Raw genomic sequence first — 12,365 nt, forward strand, 5'->3', positions numbered from 1 at the left:
ATTGTCAATCTCTGCTGAACAAAAGGTAAAAGGAGATGTTAACGGACATTTTTCACGATGAAGTGTCACAATGTCGGGTAAACGTCACTTCCGGTTGATGCTTTTCTACGGCAAAATATCTGTAGAAATATCTGGCGTTTTTTTTCACCAGCTTCATAAATCTGCCCCATCATCAAATCTTCAACCAACAAAGTCCACAAAGAATTTATCCACAACTATCAAGGGAAGAAAGACGAAAACTTAAAGGAAAACAACGACGAGCACTTGGGTCATCAAACTAAGTCTACGTTCAGACTGCAGGGCTTAAAGGTTGTATGGAGGATTTTTTTTTTGTTTTGTTTTTGTTTCAAGTTGTCAATGATAGCATTATAGAGGTGCAGTAGCCTTGTAATTATGATGACCAAAAAAAAGAGAATAAAAATTCATCAACTCTGGACGTGGTGGGCCAGCTAAACATTTGCCAATAGATAACGACACTGCCTCGTTATCTGTTAGCTGACAGGCTGTCAATCAATCTCCCTAAATTTCTAGCGTAACTACTTGCCTGCGCGCCGCCGGTACGTGGTTTACGTGCGCCTGTCACGCAGACGCAAGCGCACAGACGCTGTTTACTCCACCAACGCAACAGTTCTTAGCGGCTTTTTTTGACCTATATCTTCCTCGCAGTTAGCACAAAGTTTGTTGCAATGGCGACAAGAATCCAGGAGCAGTTAGCCGCAAAAGAAAGTCCGTTTTTGAGGTCGCTGAAAGAAGAAGACAAGGGGAAAAGCAGCGAAGCTAAACTAAGGTCATTCTTGAAGATTCATTCCAGCGAGGGCGCGACTGAAGCAGACGCAGGGTCTAAAGACTGACGCATTGGTCGCCAAATTACTCCTGGACAGGTCACTTCTGCTTATTATGAAAACGTACTTTATTTCCAAGAGCTAGACAAACGTTTTCAAGGACACGAAAGCGATATCCTATGTCTGAAAACGTAATTTCAAGGCAAAGAAAGAGTCCGCTTGCTGCTGCGTGTTGTAGCTAGTTCATTTCGCACGGAATCTCCGCGCAACCTTCTCTGCACCCCTTTCCTGTCCCCGCTGCCCGATCCGCTCTTTCCCCTGCTCCTCAGTTTCTCCGGCACGAATCTCCGCGCACCGCTCCCCTCTCCTCTCTCCTCTCTCCTGCTCCGCTCTCTCCCTGCTCCTCACTTCTCGTCCGTGAACGAAAATGTCCGCGCACCCGCTCCCCCCGCTCCTCACTTCTCCACCTTGCCTAACCAACACTGTAGTTAGTTGTTTACAAGTCATGTGCAGCACCGGCTGTAAACAAACTGTTTCTGGCGTAAAGAGGAGGCGGGAGAAGGCGTTTCTACGTAGGGAGCTGTAGGGGAGGGGGGGTGGTTTCACGCATCGCAACATTGAAAAAAGGACAAACAGTCGCTGGATTTCTCGTTCCTTGGAAAATCCTCTATACAACCTTTAACGCTCAATTTCTGATTTTTTTGTGAAATCCGATGTTTTTTGGGAGGTCGTTCACTTTCCAGTTAAATGCGACTTGTATGTGACTCCAGTGTGAACATTAAACAGCCCAAAAGTGTCCCGCATGTGACACTGGAGACACGACGACGTCAACCGCAGCGAGCGTCTCTGTGTTTACAGAAGTTGTCCAAACATGGACGCAGCATCGAGCACCTGGAGATTTTAAAGTTCCTCTCGTACCGGAGCCAGAACATGAACAACTTACTTGTTTTAAAAAGAGGAGATTGAGAAGGAGAAGGATGAGGTTTTTTGGTCGTGGTGTTTTATGGGACAGCGCGGCAGCGACGTCCGTTGAAAGGAACATGTGGATGTGGAGACGGAGCCAAGAGTGGTGAGTGGTGATGTGCTTCACTTCAGTGACACGGAGTTCATTAACAATTTTCGCCGACTTCAGTGCAGAATAGTGACGTTTGTGGCTTGTTGATAACGTGTAGGTGGGATGAATGCGCTTTGGCCGTTCAGACTGAAGTCACATGTCAAAAGATCAGATATGTATCGGTTTCAGGAGCACATATCCAAGTGTCCTGGGTCACATTTGAAAAAAATCGGATCTGTGTCATTAAAAGATCAGATACAGGAACATAGAAGCCAAAAAATCTGATTTGGGTCACGTCAGGCTGCAGTCTGAACGTAGCCTAAGGTCCAGATTCCGACTCCGGCCCTCCACGCCCCTTTGCCCCACGTCACTTGAACTGGCTCTATGAGGAAATTCTCAAAAGTTGTCATGGCTTATTTTTTTTTACTACATTTTGGCAAATAATAACACGTCTCCATCTTGTATTTTGTTGATTATTTTCAATTAAAACATTATATTTATGTGAAGTATTTATATTTATATTTAAATAATTACCATATTTTCCGGGCTATTAGTTGCTCTGGATTATAAGGCGCACTGTCATTAAATGGTCTATTTTCAAACGTTTTTCACAAATAAACCGCGTGGGACTTTAAAGGAAACCCAACAGTGTGATGGGTGAGTGGTTTTGTTTGTTTGTTCGTTCACGGTGACTCTGGGCTTTGTTCAGTTGTGGCGTGTAGGGAGGTGCTGTCTGGGACCAACGGATTGTCGGCGTGTTCGCAGTGACTCAGTTGTTCAGTCGTGTCTAGAAGTGGCACGTCGCGCTCGCTTTTTCGGTTCGTTCCTCCGTTCCGTTCCTCGTCGGCGTGGAGTGATGAGTGTGTCTGTGGGTGTGTTTTTTCGTTGTGCGGTCGCTGTCTGCTCCGTGTGTGTTTGCGTGTTCTGCGGGTGGTGCGGCTTTGACTTGTCAGCTCGCACAGAGTTCTGTAGTGCAGTTAAGAACAACAAAATGACTCGTGTTAAAGTACGAAAAGTTGACAAAGAGTGCCGAGTTTTCAAAGAACAATGGACGACCGATTACTTTTTTTCTTCCGTGTTGGACCGAGCAGTTTGTCTGATTTGTAAAGAAAGTGCGACGGTTTTCAAAGAATATGATCCGTGTCGTCAGGGTCAAACAATTCTGTAATACGACCGACCCGACCCGATTCACTTCGTAGAAACCGTCTGACCTCGCAGCCTTAGGATTCGTTTGCTCGATGGTAGGCGAGTACTTTTTTTATTTAACCAATCACTGTTATTTGGTCGTGACATATGTAATGTGCCGCTAACAGGACTAACTGGTATATTAAGCTTTTCTCAAATTTTGTAGTAAGAAAAACAATAACGTCTTTCCTCTTGATAAAATTCACCAAAACATTCTCTTTGTTCCGGCTTTAAATCCTCGATCTCGTGAATCGTTGCCAACACAGAATGTCTAGCTCTTCGCTGATTGGCTGGTGCCCGAACTTCCGGAGGTTTTTTTGCGAACCATCTAGTGTATTCTGATTCCTGACCTTGTCGCCGGAGAGAAATAAACTTTAGTGAAGGCACTAGGTGGACCCAGTCTTTGGGAATGAATGTTCTGTAGTTTAAAAACACAGCGGAGCACTTCTTGTATTACCTCTTGGCATCGCAAAATGGACCAGAGTGTTTTCTTTTCGAGACGAGAACTCGGCCTCAATTTGCAGGATTTGTGTGAATGAAACAAAACAACTCGAGGTTTGTTTGCGACGAGGAAACAACATTATAACGCGGATCTAAAAATAGCGTCGTAATCTAAAATTATAAACCCTTTAAACTCGCGTCAGTAGTTTCCGCGCAGATCCCCGTCCTGCTGTGCGGTTTGTCCGTTACGATCTCTCCTCAGACTCCGTGCTGGAGACGGCGGCGTGTTATTAGCGTTTTTATTAGACTGGTGAGTGTGGAGACCCGCCCCCTCCGTCTCCGTCTCCGTGTGCGTCGTGTTTCTGTTGTGTTTGTTTCGGCGCTCGGGTCATTAGCATATCTGACCATAAATCACCTCCTCCCACCTCCTCGCAGCGGCGTTCACGGGCCGCTCGGGAACACAGGCGAGGACCCGAGGATCAGGCGAGGAAGTTCAGGTAAGGACGACGTTAAAGGACCTGTGCCTGGTTTTTAAAGGATCCAGATTTAAAGAGGATCCGGATTTAAAGGTTTAAGAGTTTTGTTTCGTTCAGACATGTTTAACTCCTGTTTAAATCCTGCTTTTTAGACTTGATTTAGAGTCCTGGTTTAGTCCTGGTTTAGACCTGATTTAGACCAGATTTTAGTCCTAGTTTTAATTGTGGTTTAGACCTGGTTTTAGTTCTGGTTTAATGCTGGCTTAGTCTTAGTTATATTCAGTTTTAGTCCTATATTAGTCCTAATTTTAGACCTAGTTAAGACCTGGTTTTAGTTCTAGCTTAGTTGTGGTTTTGTTGTGGTTTAGACCTGGTTTAGACCTGATTTAACCCTCATTTTAGTCCTGGTTTTAGTTCTGGTTTTAGACCTGCTTTGGACCTGATTTTAGTCCTGGTTTTAGTTCTGGTTAAGTGCTGGTTTTAGTTCTGGTTTAGACCTGGTTTAGACCTGAGTTTAGATCTGGTTTAGTCCTGGTTTTAGACCTGATTTAGACTTGGTTTTAGTTCTAGCTTAGTTGTGGTTTAGTTGTGGTTTAAGTCCTGGTTTAAGTCCTGCTTTGACATCTGGTTTAGTTCTGGTTTAGTTCTGGTCTAGTCCTGGTTTTAGACCTGTATAAGACCTGGTTCAGACCAGATTTTAGTCCTAGTTTTAGTTCTGGTTTAGTCCTGGTTTAGACCTGATTTTAATCCTGGTTTAGTTGTGGTTTAGTCCTGGTTTTAGACCAGATTTTAGTCCTGGTTTTCGTTCTGGTTTAAGTCTGGTTTAGTTCTGGTTTTAGTTCTGGTTTAGACCTGGTTTTAGTCCTGATTTTAGTCCTGGTTTTAGTTCTAGTTTAGTCCTGGTTTAGACCAGATTTTAGTCCTGTTTTAGACCTGGTTTAGTTCTGGTTTGGACCTTTAAGCCCAATTATCGTGGATTATTTGTGCCGGCGCTGCTCACGTCTGTGGGTTCAGTGTGATTCTGTTTCCTCTTTGTGTCTCGTCACAGCTCCAGTGCCTCAAATCGTGAGGTTCCAACATGCTGGATATTTACGACTGTCACTCGCGATCAACTTTACACGAGCCGGAGTCGGAGCAGCCAGAGCAGCCAGAGCAGCCAGAGCAGCCAGAGCAGCCAGAGCAGCCAGAGCGCCGCGGGCTCTGCTGCTGCTCACGCCTCCTAAACCCACGAGCTCCTGCAAACTTTTTCAATTATCATCACGGCAACAATGACTGGAACAGGATTGTGTTGGAAAACGACTCGCCTTTTCACTGTCTGTTTTTCACTGTCGCACTGTGCAACTTTTCTTTTGGAGGAGAAACCACTTGCACTGTCGCCATGGAGACATTATTGCGTTGCCAAGAATGTCTCATAGTTTGTCGTAAAGCTCATCTGTCTATTCTGACACCACTAAACAATAACTCAGATTCCTATAATATATGGACTATGAAAGTGCTGTATTTTTTGGACCATAAGGGGCACTTTTTTTCATGTTTTGGGTGTTTCCTGTGACATAGGCTACGTTCAGACTGCAGGGCTTAACGCTCAATTCCGATTTTTTTGTGAAATCCGATGTTTTTGCGAGGTCGTTCACATTTCCAGTTAAATGTGACTTGTATGTGACTCCAGTGTGAACATTAAACGGCCCGAAAGTGTCCCGCATGTGACACTGGAGACATGACGACGTCAACCGCAGCGATTGACTGTTCTGTTTACGGAAGTTGTCCAAACATGGACATGAGCACCTGGAGATTTTAAAGTTCCTCTCGTACCGGAGCCAGAACATGAACAACTTGAACTTAATGTGTAGGTGGATGAATGCGCTTTGACCGTTCAGACTGAAGTCGCATGTCAAAAGATCAGACATGTATCAGTTTTAGGACCACATATCGAAGTGTCCTGGGTCGCATTTGAAAAAATCGGATCTGTGTCGTTCAGACTGTCATTAAAAGATCAGATACAGGTCACATAGGGGCCAAAAAATCGGATTTGGGTCACTTCAGGCTGCAGTCTGAACGCAGCCTTATAGTCCGAAAAATATGGTATGTAAAATTTGTAATTGTATGTATACTGAGTGTGCAGGTGTTGTGTACTTTTGTGTGATTGTTGCTGTACTTTCCTTTGTCCTGTAAATGATTTTTCATCAACCCGCCGAGGGACTTAAGATGGAAATTAGCCTCGCTGGCTATAATCTTTACATATTTACATGTTTAATGTCCATTAATATGTGCTGTCTCTTTACAAATAAATAAAATAAAAAATAAGAAACTTCCTATAGGCGAGTTTCAGCTGACGTCATTGTTATTAAAAGCCCGCGTTGCATGCTGGGAAATATTTTAGTCGGAGGCAAGAAACACGGTAGCGTCTAACACAGTGCGTAACCTCATGTATTTATCCCCGATAATGGTAAATTCCTGCTGCATTATCGGATGCACAAATAGAAGCACGGAAGAAGGAAAATGTCTTTTTCAAATTCTGAGTGAAAAGAACCACTAACGGTGAATTAAACGTCTTTCAAACATTCACAGAGCAAACGTAGAAGATCCTAACAAACCCTGGACTCCAACAAGTTCAACAACACATCGAGACTCTTGGAGGTTTTCATCTTTTCTGCTGTGAATGGCCCAGGAGTTTCCACCAAGTCATTGTGGATATCGCCCAAGTGAATATTTGTCCAGGTAGTTGGCGATTCTGACCAGAAATTTGGTTTGGTCCACCTTTTGTCGGGGTTGAAAAGGGTGATTTGTCGTCCGTCGATGTTTATGACCAATTTCTGGTCAAATGGTCTTGGGTCCTCTGCCGTTAGAGTGGATAAATAACCGGGATCAATACCCTTTACTTGCTTTCTCGCTCCGTCTGAATTAGTGTTTCTTGCCGCCGACCAAAATAATTCCCAGCATGCAACGCGTGCTTTTGTCAACAATGAAACTCGCCTATATCAAGAGAAATACGCGGGGATCCAGATTTTCACCCAAACCAGACTGATCGTACCTTTAAAATGTGGCATCAGAAGGTCTTAAAAACATTAAAATAAATTGAATCAGGTATCGGCAGATTCTTAAAGTCAAAGTATCAGTATCAGAACTGAAAAAGTAGACAGTCCCATAATGTGAAACCTCCAGAGTTCACCTCGAGCTCACCTGTGTGACGCTGTCCCTCATGGTGGGCGACGAACGCTGCTTGCGGGTGGTGGTGGTGGCCATGGTGGTGGTGGTCTCCATGATGGTGGTGGACATGTCGGCGAGCGGGGTGGTGGAGGTGGTGTCCGTGGTGAGCACCGAGGGCACGTCCCCCACCAGGCGCAGGTTGCCCTGGGTCTGGACGTTGGGGTCGCCCTCCGCCGCCAGCTTCAGGACCTGCAGCCCGTTGTAGTACAGACCCGAGATCTGGCCCTGGAAGTGACGGCCCTTCTCCCCGCCACCGCCGCCGCCGATCTTGATGAACGCCTGGCTGTTGAAGATGGTCAGCTGGCGGCCTGGACGAGATCGCGGGAGAGAGTTGCGAAAAGGAGAAAACAAAAAAAACGGTAAAGAACAAGAATTAGAAACATAAACGTGACAAGTAGAAATTAGATAACCAGAGTAATCAGATAACCAGAGTAATCAGATAACCAGGGTAATCAGATAACCAGGGTAATCAGATAACCAGAGTAATCAGATAACCAGAGTAATCAGATAACCAGAGTAATCAGATAACCAGAGTAATCAGATAACCAGGGTAATCAGATAACCAGAGTAATCAGATAACCAGGGTAATCAGATAACCAGAGTAATCAGATAACCAGAGTAATCAGATAACCAGGGTAATCAGTAATCAGATAACCAGGGTAATCAGATAACCAGAGTAATCAGATAACCAGAGTAATCAGATAACCCAATGAAGAAATCTGATTTGAGTGTGGGTTTAAATGTAGAGAAGGTTTTTGCGATCAACGTTTCGACTCCCACCCAGAAGCCGTTTTCAGTTCGATGGTTCTGAATCCGTGTGTCGTTCGTTCATTCGTTTTTCAAAATAAAACCAAATAATAAGAAGAAAATGAAAAAACAACTATTTTATTCATTATTTGTCTCCAAAACCAAAATGAAAAATTGGATAAAGATTAGTTTTTTTCAGTTTTTGGTTTTGTGTTTAAATGAAAAATGGAAAAAAACGGATAACGGCCGGACTAAACCAGGACTAAACCAGGACTGAACCAGGACTGAACCAGGACTGAGTGTAGACTGTCGGGTGATCAGGACTGAGACCAGGACCAGACCAGGACCAGACAGGGACTGAGACCAGGACTGAGACTGGGGCCAGACCAAGACTGAACCAGGACTGAACCAGGACTGATCCCAGGACTAAAACAGGACTACACCAGGTCTAAACCAGGACTGAACTAGGACTGAACCAGTCAGTTTTGATTTCAGTCCTGGTCCTACTCCCAGTCTAGTCCCAGTCTTAGTCCTGGTCTGGTCCCGTTCTCAGTCCGAGTCTGTTCCCAGTCTGTTCCTGGTCCTGATCTTAGTCCTGGTCTGGTCCTGGTCTCAGTTCTGGTCTGGTCCTGGTCTCAGTTCTGGTCTGGTCCTGGTTCCGGTCTCAGTCCCAGTCTGGTCCCGGTCTGGTCCCGGGCTCTGTTCCAGTCTGTTCCCAGTCTGGTCCCTGGTCTTAGTCCTCCTGGTCCTGGTCTCAGTCCTGATCACCGGACAGTCTCAGTCCTGGTTTAGTCCTGGTTCAGTCCGGCCGTTATCCGTTTTTTCCATTTTTCATTTAAACACAAAATCAAAAACTGAAAAAACAAATCTTTATCTGTTTTTTTCATTTTGGTTTTGGAGACAAAAATAAAGAAAATCGTTGTTTTATCATTTCTTTATTTTTGGTTTTATTTTGAAAAACCGATGAACGACTAACACACGGCTTGCTCTGGCTTCAGGGAACACGTTTTATTCTATTCCGAGTTAAAGTCCAGCTGGAATTGGACGAATTTTAGAGCGATTCTGCCCTCCTCTTATTTCCTCACTAACATAATTATGGCTTGTTACGTTCGCTTGTAAATAATTTAACTCCGGGTGGTTTAAATCCTCGAACATCAGGCCAGTATCGTCAAACTGGAAATGTTTTTTGGACGGGAGCTTGAACATCTTGATTGCGAAAACGGTGTCCAGATGACGACCGTTTAAAACCTTCTCCACATCGAACCACAACGGGACAAAAGGCACAAACGAAATCTGATCATCAAAAAAACCCTAAAAACTCAACGAAAAACAACTCAATCTTCAATCTTTCACGTGTCATTTTTCATTATTTGGACGTTTTTTGCTTAATTTTCCTCGTCCAAACCCGCAGGATCGGAAAGAAATCAGATTACGCACTTCAGATTCAACTGTTTACGTAATCTGATAACTCTGGAAATCAGATTATGATCAGATTTGTGTCACATAAAGAGGTTTAAAGCAGGTTATAAAACACAAACACGAACAACACTTTCTCACGCACACGGTTGGGTTGAACCACTTTTGAAAAACATGCAGTGTCTGATGTTGGGGACTGTAGATATTATGAACAAAATAGGCAGCAAATAAAAGTCCTCTTAGGTTCTAGAAATGGTTTTAGTCTTAGTTTAGACCCGAGAACGTGTCCGAGAACCGCTGGTCTAATCCATGTAGAGGAAGTCGATTACACAAGACTTGAATAAACTGATTAAGATGTGGAAGTAAGAAAGACCTTTGTACGATAACGATGTTCCCTTCAGTCTCCTCGTCAGATACTTTTTGGAATAATTTTGAATCAGAAAATCAATTCTGACTTTTCTACAATCACAACTTTCTATATTTACTGTCAGTTTATATGGAACCTGATCCCTGCCCAAGATTAGTAAGTTTTTGTTGATTAATTTTGTTTATAATAATAATGCAATGGTCCAGTCTTGGTTCTTGGTCAAGTCTTGGTTCAGTCTTGGTTCAGTCTTGGTTCAGTCTTGGTCCAGTCTTGGTTCCAGTCTTGGTTCAGTCTTGGTTCAGTCTTGGTTCAGTCTTGGTTTCAGTCAGTCTTGGTTTCAGTTCAGTCTTGGTCCAGTCAGTCTTGGTTCAAGTCTTGGTTCAGTCTTGGTTCAGTCTTGGTCCAGTCCAGTCTCAGTCCAGTCTCCAGTCTTGGTCCAGTCTTGGTTCAGTCTTGGTTCAGTCTTGGTTCAGTCTTGGTTCAGTCTTGGTTCAGTCTTGGTTCAGTTCCAGTCTTGGTTCACTCTTGGTCAGTCTTGGTCCAGTCCAGTCTTGGTCCAGTCTTGGTTCAGTCTTGGTTCAGTCTTGGTTCAGTCTTGGTCCAGTCAGTCTTGGTCCAGTCTTGGTTCAGTTCAGTCTTGGTTCAGTCTTGGTTCAGTCTTGGTTCAGTTCAGTCCTTGGTTCAGTCTTGGTTCAGTCTTGGTCCAGTCTTGGTCCAGTCTTGGTTCAGTCTTGGTTCAGTTCAGTCTTGGTCCAGTCTTGGTTCAGTCTTGGTTCAGTTCAGTCTTGGTCCAGTCTTGGTCCAGTCTTGGTTCAGTCTTGGTTCAGTTCAGTCTTGGTTCAGTCTTGGTCCAGTCTTGGTTCAGTCTTGGTCCAGTCTTGGTTCAGTCTTGGTTCAGTCTTGGTCCAGTCTTGGTCCAGTCTTGGTTCCAGTCTTGGTTCAGTTCAGTCTTGGTTCAGTCTTGGTTCAGTCTTGGTCCATTGGTCCAGTCTTGGTTCAGTTCAGTCTTGGTTCAGTTGTTCAGTCTTGGTTCAGTCTTGGTTCAGTCTTGGTTCAGTCTTGGTTCAGTTCAGTCTTGGTCCAGTCTTGGTTCCAGTCTTGGTTCAGTCTTGGTTCAGTCTTGGTTCAGTTCAGTTCAGTCTTGGTTCAGTCCTGGTTCCAGTCTTGGTCCATTCTTGGTCCAGTCTTGGTCCAGTCTTGGTTCAGTCTTGGTCAGTCTTGGTCAGTCAGTCTTGGTCCAGTCAGTCTTGGTCCAGTCTTGGTTCAGTCTTGGTTCAGTTCAGTCTTGGTTCAGTCTTGGTCCAGTCTTGGTTCAGTCTTGGTTCCAGTCTTGGTTCAGTCTTGGTTCAGTTCAGTCTTGGTTCAGTCTCTTGGTCAGTCTTGGTTCAGTCTTGGTCAGTCAGTCTTGGTCAGTTCACTCTTGGTCAAGTCTTGGTCCAGTCCAGTTCCAGTTCCAGTCTTGGTCCAGTCTTGGTCCAGTCTTGGTTCCAGTCTTGGTCAGTTCAGTCTTTCCAGTCGGTGTCAGTCTTCAGTTCAGTCTTGGTTTAATCCAGGCGTTTCAAGGTGAAAGGATTGTGTTCTTTGTAGTTCCTTGTGTTTTACTGTATTGTACTGTATATTACTGTAGTACATTTGAGTATCACAGTACTTCAGTTACATCCAAAGTACTAAACAGAAGTGGGAGCGACATGTTCCAGTTTGTTTCTCTAAAAGTCATTTATCAACTGTAAAGAGAAAAGTATTTTATAAAAACATTTATTTTTTGGGGGCGAAACATCAGATCTCCTCAAGTCACTGACCTTCAAGTCCAAGTCGAGTCCCAAGTCTTAGTCCATTTTATCAAGTCAAGTCTCAATTCCTAAAAATAGTGACTCAAATCTGACTCGAGTCCAAGTCACGACTTACAAGTCCCACCTCTGGTTGTAATTGTTGATTAGCCGACGGAACGGGACAATGACAGATGAATAAAACTGGACCAGTTTTTCCTACATTTTGTCAGACTTATTACCACGAACAGAGCCGACCGGAAGTTGTCGTCGCATGTTTCCAAACGTCTTTCTGGTTTGTGACGTAAGTGTGAATAGAGCCTATGTAGGTTTATAGCAGGGGTGTCCAAACTTTTTTCATCAAGGGCCACATTTCTAAACAGAGATGAAGCAGGGGGCCAATCGAGGGCCATAGACTGGTGCTCAATACAGTGAATAATTGAAATACGTGCATGTTTAACACTTTAGAATGAGCCATCAGTCTTTATTCACTCTAAAATCCTCAAACCACACATTAAATCTTCAGTATTGGCTTTATCAGAGTAGATTTTCAGAAAACTTGCAGTAAAAACTTCATTTTTAATTGATTCATTTGGGCTAAATCACCTGGAAGCCTGAGGGCCAAGAAAAATTTGTCCGAGGGCCGCGTTTGGCCCACGGACCGTAGTTTGGACATGCCTGGTTCATAGTGTCTTGCCTAAGGCTTCGTTTACACTGAAACTAATCACCGTATCGAAAACAGTTTGCATCCAGACACGTCGATTCTGTGTCCGCAATCCTTCCCTGTCCACACAGCTTTGAGCACATTTGTTTACATTTTAAAGAAACGAAACTTAAAACCACATGACTCATTTGCATAAACTAAACGCTCAAAACAGCTCGCTCCTTGTGCTGTGATGCGGTTCAGCTTCTGTCGGACTAAAG

The 12,365-nt window shown here is 44.1% G+C and overlaps 1 protein-coding gene across 1 annotated transcript in view; it reads right to left on the reverse strand.

Moving 5' to 3' along the window:
• Positions 1-12,365, reverse strand: part of nrxn2b (neurexin 2b) — a 1,850,542-nt gene that overhangs the window by 34,066 nt on the left and 1,804,111 nt on the right. The window contains exon 20 of the mRNA XM_055156806.1: positions 7,119-7,453. Within this exon, the coding sequence (XP_055012781.1) occupies positions 7,119-7,453 (335 nt within the window). The remainder of the gene's footprint in view (positions 1-7,118; positions 7,454-12,365) is intronic.

Source organism: Boleophthalmus pectinirostris, unplaced genomic scaffold (assembly GCF_026225935.1).
Source record: "Boleophthalmus pectinirostris isolate CB_2022bp ecotype Guang Dong unplaced genomic scaffold, ASM2622593v1 HiC_scaffold_20, whole genome shotgun sequence".
Lineage (NCBI taxonomy): Eukaryota > Metazoa > Chordata > Actinopteri > Gobiiformes > Gobiidae > Boleophthalmus > Boleophthalmus pectinirostris.